Here is a 16,363-nt window from a genome sequence, read left to right on the forward strand (position 1 = left end):
AGGATTATTGCCGCCAACCACGGAACTTTACCATCAAACTTCACGCCTGCAGCACGACGATCTCTACCGCTGTGGTGCCTTCATCCACTCCAGGCTCTTCTTGATATTCCCGGCATCAAAAAGAAAACGGAGATGTCATCGTTTGCCCTCAAACAAACCGTGCTTTCATTCCTTCATGACAAACACAAAGAACGCATCCACGTTTACACGGATGGTTCTGTCTGCTCTAGTAGCTCAGCTGGAGCAGTGGTTATTCCCGCAGAGTCTGTCACCCTCAAGTTCAAGACATCTCACGTAACATCATCGACGGCTGCAGAACTCGCAGCTATCCGTGCTGCTTTATAGTTTATTTGTCACAAATCGTCACAGTCATGGTCCCTCTTATGTGACTCGAAGGCAGCTCTCCAGTGTCTGATGTCCCCTTTCAACCACGGACCAAATATGCAACTAGTGGCAGACATCCGACTACTCCACCATCAAGCAATCAACAAAGGGCACAACGTCATCTACCAGTGGATACCGGGTCATTGCGGAATTGCGGGCAATCATCATGCGGATGATGCCGCCCGATCGGCCCACGACGGTGCCCGCGTTGTACCACTACCACTGTCACGAACAGACGCAGCCACAAGACTTCGCTCCCTCGCCCGCGAGCTTACGCAGAATCTGTGGAACACCAATGAGTTCACGAACGAACGTCTCCACAGATTGGATCCATGCCTGCAACTCCGGCTACCACCAGGGTTACCACGAGCGGAAGCAACACTTCTGTGCCGCCTGTGGCTCGGCGTCGCTTTCACGAACTCCTATTCACTCCGCATCGGAATGGCCGACAGCCGTACTTGCGGCACCTGCGACTGCGAGGAGACGATTCAGCACCTCCTTTGTGACTGTCCCAGCTACAAAGTGCCAAGAACAGTGCTTGTAACCGCGCTCGAAAAACTGGACAATCGCCCCTTTACAGAGGAGAAGGCTCTAGGACACTGGTCCAGACGGGCTTCGGCACTCAAGGCCTTAAAGGCTTTGCTGAAGTATCTAAGGACTTGCGAATTGTGCGATCGCCTTTGAGTGTTGTATCGCGTAGTATCGCGGTACTGCGTGAATTTCCTTAATTTTTTTTTCTCCTCTTCTTCTTCTTTCTCCTTTTATTCCCTTTACCCCTTTCCCCAGCACAGGGTAGCCAGCCAGTACTTACACTGGCTAACCTCCCTGTCTTTCCTCCTCTTTGTCTCTCTCTCTCTTGAAGGACTTATCTATAGTTTACCAGGAAAGAGAGAGAGTGAAAAAACAAGGATGGGAAAAGCAGGGAGGCCAACCAGAACAACATCCGGTTTGCTACCCTACACTGGGGGTGGGGGAAAGGGGAATAGAAAGAGGAAGAAAGAGAGAGTGAGCACTGAGTACGTGTTGGAGGGACACCATACACAAGGAACCTATATAGACGGTCTCTTAAGCCGGAGCACTTCAAGTACTACACTGGCGCACGAACCGCTTTTCGAGCCAGTGACGGGTGTGGCTACGGTCCGAGTATCTTTTACTCGGTGAACGGTCTCGAGTCCAGTCGGCGTAAAGTTGCAGAAGTAAATGCGGTGCATGGGGTCGGAGACACACTCGATAAATGTAAACTTCCCTTTCATATTGTCAACTCAATATAATACTTACAAGAACGCCACTCCTGCACCCGTGGCCGTGCATGCTTGTTCTATACATGGGAACCTATAGTAGCTTAATAGGAGAAGCGTCAGAACAAAGCAACCGGAGGAAGCAATATCGCCGGGGTATGGTAGCCATTCACAACACCGTTTGTCATTGTTGGTAGCGGAGCAAGTGTCCTTGCATGACCGGCAACGGGGTCGCTCGCAAAAGAGGGAAGCACGCGCACTGCAAAGTTCTAGAGATGCCGTAAATTATATGCAGCGCTCGATGCGTTACGCACAAGAGAGTGATCAACGCCAGGACGCGTCCTTTGTTGTTGGGAAGGCATTTCCCTCTACGCCCAAGCGGCGCCCGTCTGCAGCAATATGGCTATAAGTGAAACAGTCGCAAATGCCGCACGACGGGGAACATGTTGCCTATACACTTTCACACTGGCAAATATTAAGGGCAGCACTAAGTGCTCGTATATCACGTCACGACGTAATTTGACGAGCTCACGTGCTCCGGCCTGCCCGGTTACAACCTGAATCTCACTTAAAAATCTGCAACCTCGCGAAAGCCGCTTCAGCGTTCCGGGCGCGCTATAGGCGGCTGCGACTTCGACAACTGGTAAACGCAGATTGCGAGGACGGCCCTTATTGCGGGGCCAACCAATATGAGAGCACACGCTAGCGGCGGATGCTTGGGCAGCGCCAGGCGATGGCGCGACCATCCGAGCCACGCGCCCGAACACCGCGATTAGGGAGCAGCGACCGCTTGCCTTAGCCCCCCCTCCACTGTGTTGTGCCTGTCGGGATCCAACGTGGAGCGCCCAGGGGCGGCGTACCGGGCAAGCGGTGTAGCCTTCAAAACTGCCGACTCGGCAGAGCGCGTCAGCGTTCCGGAGCGCGTGGACTAATTGCGAGCCCGCTTAATTATGCCCACTAGATATGGCCGTATTATTGTGTCCGTGCCCCGATGAATACCGGCCGGCTGGAGGCGGATTGGCTCGCGGAGAGGACGCGCCCGCTGCGTTCAACGTGATACGTGTCCCACAGACCTCGCCTGCACCCTCCTCGCCCACGGCCGCAGTAACTGCGGCTGCCAGCTTCTCCGCGCTGTTGAGAGCGCCAAGGCGTCCGTTACTCAGTTGACTACAAATTGAATGCGTGCCCTGCCACTTTGCCTGCCTGCCGGTTTGCCTCCCGCGGGGAGTTTACGTCGTGGAAGGCGCTACGCCCTCTCCCCGACTCATTGCGTCGGCGACAGGCGGACAGCCGGTATTAAGCGCCCGGCTTCGCGGTGACTGCTTCTGCAGCGGACGACGACTTTCGCCCGTAGAAGGCCACGGTTCTTCGGCTGCGATGGTTGGCTCCAGGAACACTTGCTCACCACTATGCGCACACTTCTATCAGTCTCCTCTTCAAGTAGGAATAAGCAACACAGTATAAATAAATAAATAAATAAATAAATAAATAAATAAAATCCGCATGCCCTTCGAGGCAGGTGAGAAACGCCAGAAACCCAGACTTGCTGCACGCTGCCGGTCAGGCATACAAACAGGCGCCACTGAAAACAATTTCTCTTCTCGTCGCGCAGAAAACACGAATAGGGAGTACATATAACGGCATGCATGGGCTATAGCGGCATTTTGCGAAGTTCAGGGACGAAGTTCACCGCCGCCAAGGTCTGTGAGTGGGGGCGCTGGTTAACACTCCCAGGGTGCTACTAGTACACATAAATACCCAAGAAAGTGGATGGGGAAACACCGCCGCGGTAGCTCAATTGGTAGAGCATCGCACGCGACATGCGAAGGTTGTGGGTTCGGTTCCCACCTGCGGCAAGTTGTTTTTTCATCCACTTTAATTTCCGTTAATTTATCTACTTTATTTCATTTATTAAGCACATGCAATTTCCCCTATGTTTACTTGGTGTCAGTGTTTGTTGGCTTCTCATTATATGACTAATAAATATAGGGTCCCCTCGGTTAACCCCCTTTCTTCTCGTTTATATATATATATATATATATATATATATATATATATATATATATATATATATATATATATATATATATATATATATCGATGAAGCAAGGAATCGCAGGATCTGGCACAGAGCTAGTTCAAAGAATAGAAGCACGTAGGAATAGTAACAGGCCGCGGAACGGGCCTTCATTAGAATGACACGAAGGCCGGTCCCGCGTGCAAAACGTCAGCTATTTGAGACATATATGAGACAATTTGAGACATATATAGCGCTGGTTACTTGCGCGACAGTAGCCGCTTTTTTTTCCATTTAGAAAAGTTGAAAATGTGCCTAGGAAATTGGATACGTTTCGCAATGCAAGGTTGTGCGCCCTTAGAAGAATCTCTTACAGAAAAAAGTCAAAGTCCAGGGCACACATATCTTATATGGTCAAACACTTTCCCTATTGCTGTTACTAATAAAGCCGAACTGGCATATTTTCGCTGTCGGCCATTCGATTGCATAAGCAACTTTCTTTTGAAGCAGCAAAATCGTATGCCCGGTTACTGGTATACTGCTTTACTACTGTGCTACTAATACAGGATGTCATAAATTGGCTTCATCAAAATGTGAAATATCACTTGCCGCAGCGCAAGTGCATAGCCGAAACCAGTCTGTGTAGTTTTGGATTATAACAAAAAAATAAGTAAATTTTATATTGATCAGTTGTTTATTTGACGTGCCCAGGAACAACCCGATGGTCTGAATACTGGCACAAGCGTACGCTAACAAAAAGCTCAAGTCATAGAGAACAACTAAATAATGTAAGTAAAAAACGATGGAGAAGATGCAGGGACAAACGAACAAGAAAATTTTACATTTAGGAACAATATAAGAAAGAATACATGAAAAATAAGAGTACAATTACAGAAAATAACAGCTAGTATTCAACAAAGCGCAAGAGAGAGAGAGAGAGAGAGCATAAATGAAAGGTAGGGAGATTAACCAGGACTGAGCCCGGTTGGCTACCCTACACTGGGGAAAGGGAAAGGGGGACGGAAAGATTAAAACAAGAGAAAGTCCACTGGAGATATCAGTCGGTCACTCAGTCCGGATCACAGACGCTGACTCAATTTGGTCGCTTTCAAATATCGCAGCAGCGCTTTTATGGCCTTTTGTAGCTGCGATATGCGAGGCCATGGTCCCAAGATCTTGTTCAAGGTGAACGGCTTTCCATCTAGCTGACTGAGGTGCAGAGGTCTTGCCTTTCATTTTCAAAAGATGGGCAGTAGCACAGTAGGTGTTCTATGGTTTCCTCGACACCGCAGGCATTGCACTCGGCGCTATCAGCCATTCCAATCAGAAATGCATAAGCAGAGATGCATAAAGTAAGTTACGAGAAAAATAAGGCGAGCAAGAGTACTTGAACAATATGGAAAAGGAACTGTAGGCACGACAATGCGATGCTCGGAATGACACAATGACAGCGACCTATGCAAGATATCGAGATGAACTGTATACTATGCACAGATAATAATAATAATAATAATAATAATAATAATAATAATAATAATAATAATAATAATAATAATAATAATAATAATAATAATAATAATAATAGCAGCAACAATGCGCTGCGTCGGCGTCCCTCCTCTCTTTTTTTCTTCATTGTAAAGGATTTTGCTGAAATGCTCAGTCACTTCAAACGGTGGCAGTATAATGAGCGCCCTGCATTCATCATTGATTCTACGCGCCTAATGGCTCCCGCATTTGCTTCTGTTGTCACGATTCCACTAAGGGAGTTCAAGTCTTCATTGTCTGCAGGCTTTGTTGCTTTTTCTTCTTTGATGGCCACAAGGCCGGCCAGTCCATAAAAAAAAACGGCCGCCGCTCCATTTCAAACGAACCGTGGCTTCAGTACTCCTAATAGCGCAGGGCGATCTGAAAAGCCCAAAGGAAAAAAAAAAGCAAATAAGAAAAGTGCTGTCGGAAAGGAGGAAGCCGGGTGGGACGGAGAAGGAACGAGCCTCGAAGCGTCGACGTATCCGTGCCGGCCCCGACGGTGCTCTATTCTTTCGACGGACGATCACGCGAGCCGTTAGAGAAGGCACTCGGACACTGACGCTTTATTTCGAACGGCATTACTAACCGCCACGGCGCGACAAAACGTATCGAAATCGGCGAGAAAGTGTCCGGTCCCGCTCCCCGACTCGGCCAGTGAAGCTTTCTTGTGTCGAGGCGCTCCGTTTCATCAGAGGAGGTTGGGGGAGGGGGGAGGGTCGAAGTTGCCGATTCGGTCGTTTCGCGTGCCCGCGCGGTCGCTCGAAAGAGGCTCCAGCGGTCGCACGCGCGGCCGCCGTAAGCGTTTTTTGATGGAATCTGCGATGGAGATAACGGCGGCTAATGCCGCTAAGCGGAATGTCGAAGCAAGGAAGCCCGTTTCTCTTCCGTTGCTCGGGCGCCGTTTTTCAACCCTTTGTTGTCACGGCACACACCTGCGCGCGCCCGCGGGCTGGCTTCCGCTTTGGGGGGAATTAAGTTGAGAGCAGGGGCGAGTTCTGGCTCGACGTGACCATTTATGCTGTCTGCGGCGGTGAATTGAATTCGGCCACCTCTGAACACGATGTCCCATTCGACGAAGGTGATGAAAAGGTGGGAAGAAAGAGAGGAGAGGAGGGAGCGAGGGCCAGAAATTCGATCTGAAATGCAATTACCGGGTGTCGGGCCAAATTCCGCTTACGCAACGGACGCCTTCTTTGACAAAACACGCAATTCGCGCAACAGTTGAACAATACTCCCTTATTTCGGTGAATGGGCAATAGACCCGCGTGCTTTTCTAGGGTTTCCTAGCTAACTTCAGCTAAACTGTTCAATGAAAAAAAAAATATTGAGAAAACATTGTGAAAGACACTATTTTTACACCTATGGTGTTCGATCGTCAGAGATCTGTCGACCGAACACCGTAGGCTTTATGATGGTATCTTGCACCACGTTTCTTTATATTTTTTTTTCGTTGACTAACTTGTCTAAAGTTAGCTGGGACATGCTGTATCGTATATCCTATGATGGATTATCACTCCTTGCCCTTTGTCTTAACAGCAATTTGCAGCAGGAAGTTCGCACTAGAGCGCATAGACTGCATTTCCTCTTCGTGGCATCATTCTCGCGAGCGCAGCTATGCCTCTTGAGTTCAGTATGGTATTAAACTATTATTCAGTTGGTGCTTTGTAACCTGCCTTTAAGCGCAGTGCGGGAGGAGCAACGCTCGACACGTTTACCTTGTGTACGGAGCTTTTGGGTGAGACTAATTAGGGATTGAATTTGGAATTGAAAGTAAGTACTTTCAATTCCAAATTTTATTTTTGATTTAGCTATGGTGCGATCGCAAGCGGCGTTGTGTGGCACCAACTGAACAAGGAGCACTGAAAATATGTCCCGAGGCTTTGCCAGTATAACACTGGCCCACAATTTAAGATCTCGCAATTGATCCGTGAGAAAAGTGTGAGTGTAGATGTGTTCTCGACACGTGGAAATCAATAGGATGGTTCCAGTCTTATACAAACTGCAGATATCTACCGTGCAGTCAGCCCTCTTGGTTTTTTTTTTATATATTTTTCTTGCGAATTGATACCCTCATGTTAGAATACCTATTTTCCAGCTTTTCTTAGAAAGGCAGGTAAATGCCAATAAATGCAGCTGCCAAAATGATAGAGCAGGCACAAGCCAAAGACAGGTGGTGGTTAAGACAGAAGAGTTTTAGAAATAAGACATCAACTCATCAAGCGCACTTATACTGTAGGTTACCTGTTTAGTACGAGATGACCTTTTCGGTTTCTGGCCAGCAGTAGCTGAAGAAAGAAGAATTCAGCTTCATTTTATTGACGGTATATTTTATTTGCTTCGTGAATATGATGTGTGTCGATCCATTTGACCCCGCATCTTCAGTGAAAAAATTTCTTAAATGGCTTCTCTTTCTTCCGCCTGCAGGTGCGGGAAACAAAGGGTCCGACAACGATGACGTGGACGAAGAGGCAGAAGTTAAAAATTTCAAGTATTGGGCAAACAAAAGTAAGTACTTTCAATTCCAAATTTTATTTTTGATTTAGCTATGGCGCGATCGCAAGCGGCGTTGTGTGACGCCAACTTCAGAATACGTTGAGATTGTGATTCTTACTGTAAGGATGCGTGTATAGACGAAGACGGATCCCCGAGCTAAGGAAGATCGCTGGCTTCATAGATATAACTTTCAGATGAAGTGTTCAAGGTGCCTGTTTCCCTCCTTTCTTACATCACAACCTTGCTACACTTGGCGTCACAAATTTCAATAGCGGTCAGTATGCAACGCATACACCACACGCTGTGTCACGAGGCATTTCCCACTCTTGGGGGGTTTCTGAACCACTTCATCAACGCCTACACCCACGATTACCCCCTCGTATTGCCCTTTTCAGTTTTTTTTTTTTTATTTCCGTGCTCTGCTGTTTTTCTCGTTCCGAATGTGCACATCTCAATCGGTCCTGAGAGTTCAATCATTTACTATCTGTACTGTGAATTCAGCTAAGTGCTCAAAACTGGGCTTGCCTTGTCCGTCCGTCCGTCCGTCCGTCCGTCCGTCCGTCCGTCCGTCCGTCCGTCCGTCCGTCCGTCCATTACGCTACGCTAACGGCAACCGTTGTCGTCAACGTTATTGTGTTCTTGCACCTCCTCCTCCTCCTGAGCTTCACCACTGGTCGAAGAAAAACAAAACTCTGTCCCCAACCACTACTAATGGGATTCCCCCTTGTGGGTACGAGCGGTGCTTTGACGAGACAACAACAATGTGAACTCTGTCTCTGCAACAATGTCCACTCTGGAGCCGGATGCGCTAACCAAAGCGCTATCGCGCAACAGCACTTGGCAATTACTACAAGGCATCGTGCTCCACACAGGCTTTGAGATCGGTGGTACTAGTGCGCATGTTTCGGAGGCCACGACAGGCACTAGCGTAGCGGACGTAGACGACATTTTGTGAATCGCAAGCTGTTCTCGCCAAGATGGCGGTGCGTTGGCGTGCAATTAGTCATCGTCATGATGATGAATCTCAAATATGGCACATACCTACAATGGAGGATGCGCCAAGAATCCGGTTATTGGAGGAAAATAGCTTTGAAAGCGTGACTGTTCACAAGAACATCGCAGCAACAACGCTATAGCTTTTTTAATGCGAAAGCATTATATGGCTCATGAGGCGGAAAATATCCGGCGTCGGCGTTCGCGTGACCAAAGTCACCGAACCCTCGACCTTTTGTAGGAGTCGACCCTGCAACCTTTGGCGTTAATTAAGGTGGTGTTAATTAAGGTACATTTAATTAAGGCACTCGAGCCTCGACCTTTGGTGCGAGTCAAACCTGCGTCTTTCGGTGTTAATTAAGGCGAGCTTAATTAAGCTAGTTATTTAAGGCACTCGAACACACGACCTTTGTTGCAGTCGAGCCTAAGACCTTTGGTGGGGGTCGAACCTTCTACCCTTGGTGTTAATTAAGGCAAAATTAATTAAGGAACAGTTATTTAGGGAGAGATAATTAAGGAACTCAAACCCACGTTCTTTGATAGGAGTCGAACCCGTGTCCTTGCGTTGTGCGCACCTTGTGACGAACATCGTTGGTCACGTGACGTCGTATCACTTCTGCTGACGTGCCGCTCGGATGCGCGTTTCATCGCGTTTTGCTGGACCCAATAAATGTTCACTCACTAGCTCACTCACTCACTCACTCACTCACTCACTCACTCACTCACTCACTCACTCACTCACTCACTCACTCACTCACTCACTCACTCACTCACTCACTCACTCACTCACTCACTCACTCACTCACTCACTCACTCACTAACTCACTCACCCGAGCCATGTGGTCGCAATACTTGCTTTCGCATTCATCCACGTAAGGATAACTAACTACCCCTTGAGTTTTCTTTTTTTTCTTCTTTTTTTTTGTCTTTACGAAGCAGCACACACGCTTCACGGCCACCATGGTACAGCGAAGCCCGCGAATGCACGCAAAATTGCCGCGCTACTGGCCGCTCAGGACTTTTGCGTGAATTCGCACGCTTCTTTACCCTCGGAAAAACACTTTTATGTAGCATGTATTGAGCAACAGAAAGTTGTATCGGGTGTACTTTATGTCGCTCTACTATTTTCTCATTGACACTTTTCATCTAATAATAATATTTGAGACGTTGAATAATTAATTACGACTCATTCTGTAATTAGGCGGAATGCAAAAAATAATATGGGTACCTCCTTGCGACGGCAAACAGCATTACCTTGGGTCTGTCCAGCTACGTGGCATTTGAATATTTTTAAATCTGGGTGCGTGATAGTTCGACACCCTGTATACTATATATATATATATATATATATATATATATATATATATATATATATATATATATATATATATATATATATATATATATATATATATATGTATATATATATATATATATATATATATATATAGTTAGTTAGTTAGTTAGTTTGGGTTGAATGGCACAGAGGCAACTAAGGTCATGCTGCGCCAGTCACAAGACAAAATAAAACGGAACCTATAAGAGCAGGTAAACCTGCATTACATTATAGTTCGTGCAAATAACCAGTTTTCTCTAAAAAGTCGAACAGGTTAGTAAATGGCACTAGGGGGTCATCTGCTAGTAAGAGGGCAGGCTGTAATAAAGCGTGCAAATTATACAGGCTGTGTAAAAACCTCCGTCTCAGTGTGTCGATGTGTGGACATGAGATTAGGATGTTCATTACTGTGAGAGAGCCTAAACTTTAATTTCAAATCAGCAAGATTTGAGTCCGGCGTCTTTTAGTGGGTCTGGGCACCCGCCGCGGACGCGGTTCCGAGACCTTGTCTCGAAGCGGCTTCCTCGGCTCGCTGGACGGCCCAGAGTTGTGCTGTCAGGTCAGAGCTGAGCAGTGCGGTCATCCAGCGTGACTGGAGGCTGGCGGTGGAAGAGACGGAGGGGTCGGCACTGCCCGACTTGTTTGTTAGGTCCCGACACTCCCATAGCATGTGATTTAGTGTGGCAACCTCGCCACACGATGTGCATCTGTTTGTAGTGTACATGTCTGGATACATGGCGTGCATGAGTCTGGGGTTTCTGTAAGAGTCTGTTTGTAATTGTCTGAAGTGTACTGCTTGCGTCCTGTCTAACATAGCGTGAGGGAATGGGTATATGCGTCTTTGTAATCGGTAGTGTGCCGTGATGTCGTGAAAAGTGGTCATACGATCCTCCCATGCCCAGACGTTTGCAGTACCCCGCGGGGGCTCTTCCTCCGATGCTGCTCGGTGAGTCAGGCCTCGAGCAACGCCGTGAGCCGCTTCGTTGGGGGTGCTCATTCCAGTGGGTGCCGGGATCCACAGAAAATGCCTTCGGGTATCAACGTCGGCCTCTCCCTGGTGTATGGCATGTCGCTGGAGTATCTGATTCGCCTCTTGCGAGATGCGCCCATTTGCAAAATTGCGAATTGCCGTTTGCGAGTCACAGATCACGTATGTAGCTTTGGTTTGTGTGAGGGCCAGTGCTATGGCCGCTTCCTCTGCCGCTTCGGCATGTGCCGTGTTCACGGTGACGCTCGTGAGGTGGTTGCCTCGGTGGCTAGTAACTGCTGCCACGAAACTCTTCCTGTGAGCGTCATTACTGTGAGCGTCATTGCATTTTTCGCAAGTTGGCGGGTTTTCTTTCCGGAGAAGGAAATTGTGCGTCAGATGTGTGTGTCCAATTCGAAGGCAACTTTAAAAATTTTACACTGCAGGATGTCAGCGGTCGTCACATCACGCATTGTTTTTTGATGAGAAACGTCTTTCAGTTCAGTCAGCATAGGGCGTCGCTTGCTTGAATCGCATTTAATGACACATGATATAGTATTATCGCTTATATCTTTCTAACCATACTACCCACGCTCCTTACTTTGGTATCGTTGCGTAGAGGAAAGAAGCCATTACTGGACCATGCATGTATCACGTGCCCAGATGGCGCTCTTGCGACACAACGCAAGACGGCATCGGAGTTAAATGTAGCCTTTTGCTCGGCGTTTGGAGATGCATAGTTGGGCAGCGCGTTTGTTGACCCGAGTGGGAGTGGTTGCGTTTGCGAGATCTCACTCTGTCGCAATGAGTATTATCCGTCGAGCTCAAACCGGTGCTTATCAGAAGTTGTAAGGCTTACAAGTGTGTAGTTTGCTCCACATTTTTTTAGCATTGCTCGGCTATGGCGCCTGCGTGTTTAACACGTGTGGTCAAGAAATGCCATGAAGACACTTGAGCAGCAAGACAGAGGGATGTCGATTCGTGCCCACCACCCTTGACCACGGCGGCCCACTATGATTAGGGAGCGAGCTCGATTGCAAGATCAGACCTTATGACTTCCACTAGTTGCATCATAAGTTAAGCACGTAAGCTTTGTAATGCAGGAATAAATGTCACTTGTGTATTTGTTTACGTCCACTTCCGTACTCTAGTGCCTATGCACCCTCATCAGCAAGCACAAGATGTTTCACGTAACCCACTGAGGCTGCGTCAGTAATACAGTGTATACCCATTCTTTTAATACATTAGTAAAATAAATGTCATCTACACCCAGCTGGTAAATTCACTGTTTATTCCTCATCAGCATGCATGAACACTAGGTGAAGCCTTGAAAGGTTTTGGTAGATATTAGTTGCACTACGTTAGCCTATAATATACTGTTTCAAAAATGCCGATATTATACGTATAAAGTTGACTCGAAATTTTTACCCCAATTTTAGTGAGGTTTTATAAAATGTTAGAGAATATTTGGAGAATTCAGTCTCACTTTAGCGATACGCTCTATAAACGTTTGCAGCACTGATCCTGGGAATCGGCTTAAAGGGAAGCTGAAAGGTTTTCCAGAAAAAATGAGTGAACATCTGTACATAATGGTTTTCAACCCTCCGAATTCGACTATCATATCGAAATTGAGCGAAAGAAAGCGCAAATATATTTTATTTCGACGAAAAGTGCGGCAGCGGACACGCCCAGCTCGCGTGTCTCGTTTCAGCCTGTGATTGGTCGGTGCGCCTCGTGACGTCAACTCTAGTAACCGACCGCTGCCGCTACACATGAAGCGCGGTGCCAGGTAGTTTGGTGCTATTTTTTTGAGACTGTAATGGAAAATTTAGAGAGACTGCGTTTTTCTGAGGAGTTCGGCGTTACTCCCTACATGTACGAGCCTATTGCGAAGAGCCGACCTCTCGAAGAAGCAAACGATGCTGGTGCGAGCAGTGCTTTCGACGCGAACGAAAGCAAAGTCTTGGGATCTCCTCGTGTTGGAAATGCTCTTTGGTGAGTATGTTTATTGCAAAGCGATCTAGTGATCTCGCCGATCTTTCGCCGATCTAGTGAGCTCGTTTCCGGTCAAACAACTGTAGTGTTGTGTTCCTGCGTGCCTCCTCGTGGAACGTAAGCGGGGATGCGATCTTCGGCATTTGTGCGCTGTCCAAAGCTGTCGGCAATCTACAAAGACTGTTTAAACGCGTGAAAAGCTTCCCGGTTCATGCAGTACGTGTAGTGACCTTCATCTGTTGACTACCACTCACGTTGATTACCACTCACGTTGACTACCACGCACGTTGACTACCACTCTACATACACGCAGACGCACCAACAAAGGAATGCAGGGTCGATCGAAGCAGATTACGATGGCACGCACGCAGAAACAAGCGCGGTCAGGCACGGTCGCGGACGCTGCGAAGGAACGAAACAGAGTTGACGTCACAACACCGCGGTTTCCGGTCTCCGCTCCGCTCGCTCACTCAACGGGGGGCGGAGCTACAGCGCAATTTCAACCGACGATTACGTCGCTCCTAACTGAAAAAGAACCCCCAAATTTTGCCTACATGGTTTATGAGGTTCCCGCATCCGTATATGAGCGTCTTATTGAATTCGACAGACTCTTCAGCTTCCCTTTAACAGTGTAGAACTATATGCCAGCATGCCTTCTGAGCTGCCAGAGCATATATATAATACAGCATCGATACAACGAATGCTTTTTTTTTTCACTTTCTGCAGCACTGTAGCCCAAAACCACTATCCTGTAGACGCAACTGGCTGAGTTCAGCTACGGCTCACTACAATACACGAATAATGATCTACTAGTAGATTCTAAATTTATCTACGTATATAAAGTTGATTGCGCCACCCAGAATAACCTTCTCGTTAAGATATCGGCCTGGGACATTTGAACAAATATAGCTTGCTAGTTTGGGCATTTCTTAAAGGCCGCGCACAGTTCACCCTAGCTAACAACTCTGACTTTTAGCGCGGATGTTCTTCAGAAAAGTGGACTATAACCGTTATTATCAATAATTTGCATAAACAATGTCAATGCTATATGAATTTGCCATATAAACAACTGCCGCCAATGCTCTAGTAAAAATTTTAATTAAAAAGTTTTGTTATGTAGTTTTCAAAACTTTTATGAGAAGCAAAGTATGTTAGCCTAGCTTCGCAACTCATCTACAAGAACTCCACATTTGCTACTCTCATAACTTTTTATAGAAAAATATGCCTAGTTTAACAAAAGCACCCTGTGCACATCTTACCACACATGCTCACAAAAAGCATACAACAATATCACATAATAACGCATGCACATCGAATACGGCTGCTGAAGAATTTATATTCGGAACCGTACCATACAATAGACGGCTCATTTATGCAACAAACTACCCACACCGTGGTTGCTCAGTGGCTATCGTGTTGGGCTGCTGAGCACGAGGTCGCGGGATCCAATCCCGGCCATGGCGGCCGCATTTGGATGGGGGCGAAAACACCCGTGTACTTAGATTTAGGTGCACGTTAAAGAACCCCAGGTGGTCGAAATTTCCGGAGTCCTCCACTACGGCGTGCCTCATAATCAGAAAGTGGTTTTGGCACGTAAAACCCTGTAATTTTTAATGCAACAATCTGCGTATAATGTTTTTTGGTAAAACAGGCTCACAGAACAAGCCTTGAAGTGGTGTTATCGCTCCTGAATGGTTGCCCCCGAGAAGTAAGCTTCACAACCGATCGCAGTAACGTGGGCTACCATGTGTGCGCCCTTGCGCTATTTCTTACATTTTGCGCATGCTTCCGTAAGCGGTCATACACTCTGCCTCAAGACATGGGTTTGACATAAGCTATAGTTCACTGGAACACTTCACGAAGGGCTTCTCATGCCTTGTGCGGAAACCTCGTTTGACACAGTTTCAAAAGCTTATTGGTGGCAGGAAAAATTCCAGCAGAACCAATCTCACTATATATGTCAACGTGAATGTTGTTAGCACTAAAGCAATCTAACCACACACTGTATTGCCGCCACCAAAAATGCGTCGTGTGTGGGGCGTGTACTGCAGCTGGGCTCCGCTCTCGCATTGCCCGCTCAACGAGCTGCGCCATCTAGCGGCGCCACCCTGAAGTCCGCGCGTAGCCTCCGAGATGCGTGGGGCGGTAGTGCACGCGAACTCTGAGGAATTGTCCGTCGCTGCGCGCGCACATTCGTGGCGCCCCGCTAATAGACAGCTTTAGTTTAGCGTACGCAACTATAGCGTACGCTAAGCAGTGCACGCTTTCTACAATTTTAGTTGGCCGGCGATATCTTCGAATCTCAGAGGCCATATGCCGTCGTTGCGGCTATTTCGCGCCTGTAGTGATAGGTGGCGCTGACATCTCGAAAGTTTCTTTCGTTAGGCTTCGACTCGTTCGAAACGAGAAGTGATCTCGAAAACACCACGAGGTTATCCATAATACTGTGTCGTCGAAGCGGCCTGAGACTAAGCGAAAGCCGTTTACACAGTCATTTGCTACGAACGAAGTGCATTTTACAAAAGCAACGCCAAATTCAATTCGAAGCTGGCAGCCGGGACCGCCGCCATGTTTCCCGCAAACTCCGCAAACCCCGCAAAAACGCTAACGCTAACTCGTTTGCGTTGCGTACGCCCCCTATACCCGCTATTTCGTTTAGCGTTCGGCGCATGCGCAGTGACGACCCGCTATTTTTTAGCGTATGCTATACTAAAACTGTATAATGTGTCCGGCTGCTGTGCTTGAGGAACCCGTGCGACGCAGGCTCGATTCCGCCCAGCACCGGTGAAGAAATAGGTTGAATACAGCAGTAACCGATACATACATACGCGCCCCAACATGGGTGAAGATCTCCAATAATGCGAATCGCGTGAAAAACACAGGCATACCACGCCCGTTACCAACCTTCTTAAGGTTGCGTGACACCTTGTGCCCATATATTACTACCTCCGGCTTGAACTTCGGGCGCTTGCCCCAGCCCTTTCCATTCGTGTTCTATGGTTTACTTTTCGAAGTAGTGTTTCATCTACAACATTCAGGACCGACGAAGGGAAGCCAGCTGCCAATAGGCGGAATAGTGTATTGTTGGGCCAGCTGGCGCGCAGATGGTATTGTTGAGCGGAGAAAAATGGAGGGGAAGAAAGCGACTGTTCTGTCCACTTCGTACTCTCCGTCCTTGTTTCCGCTCAAACATACAACCTGCCAATAGGCGGCCTACTTGGCTGGAGAAGCTATAGACTGCATTTGGTGCGAGCGTCATTTTCGGGGAGTCTATTCCAAGCAAAGCGTAACTATAGTGCGCTTTTCACCACCATTACGTGTGCGCAATCAAAAGCAAATAGTTTCAAGGTTACGTGGCTGATACGCCCAGCAAGCATGACTTCCACCATAAGTAATCCTTATATCTATCATTG

The 16,363-nt window shown here is 47.5% G+C and overlaps 1 protein-coding gene across 3 annotated transcripts in view; it reads left to right on the forward strand.

The window, feature by feature from the left end:
- Positions 1 to 16,363, forward strand: part of LOC135901601 (Kv channel-interacting protein 4-like) — a 568,045-nt gene that overhangs the window by 239,295 nt on the left and 312,387 nt on the right. For all 3 annotated transcript variants that reach the window (XM_065431444.1, XM_065431442.1, XM_070531133.1), the window contains exon 2: positions 7,591 to 7,671. In XM_065431444.1, the coding sequence (XP_065287516.1) occupies positions 7,591 to 7,671 (81 nt within the window). The remainder of the gene's footprint in view (positions 1 to 7,590; positions 7,672 to 16,363) is intronic.

The sequence above is a fragment of the Dermacentor albipictus genome, chromosome 1 (genome assembly GCF_038994185.2).
Source record: "Dermacentor albipictus isolate Rhodes 1998 colony chromosome 1, USDA_Dalb.pri_finalv2, whole genome shotgun sequence".
Lineage (NCBI taxonomy): Eukaryota > Metazoa > Arthropoda > Arachnida > Ixodida > Ixodidae > Dermacentor > Dermacentor albipictus.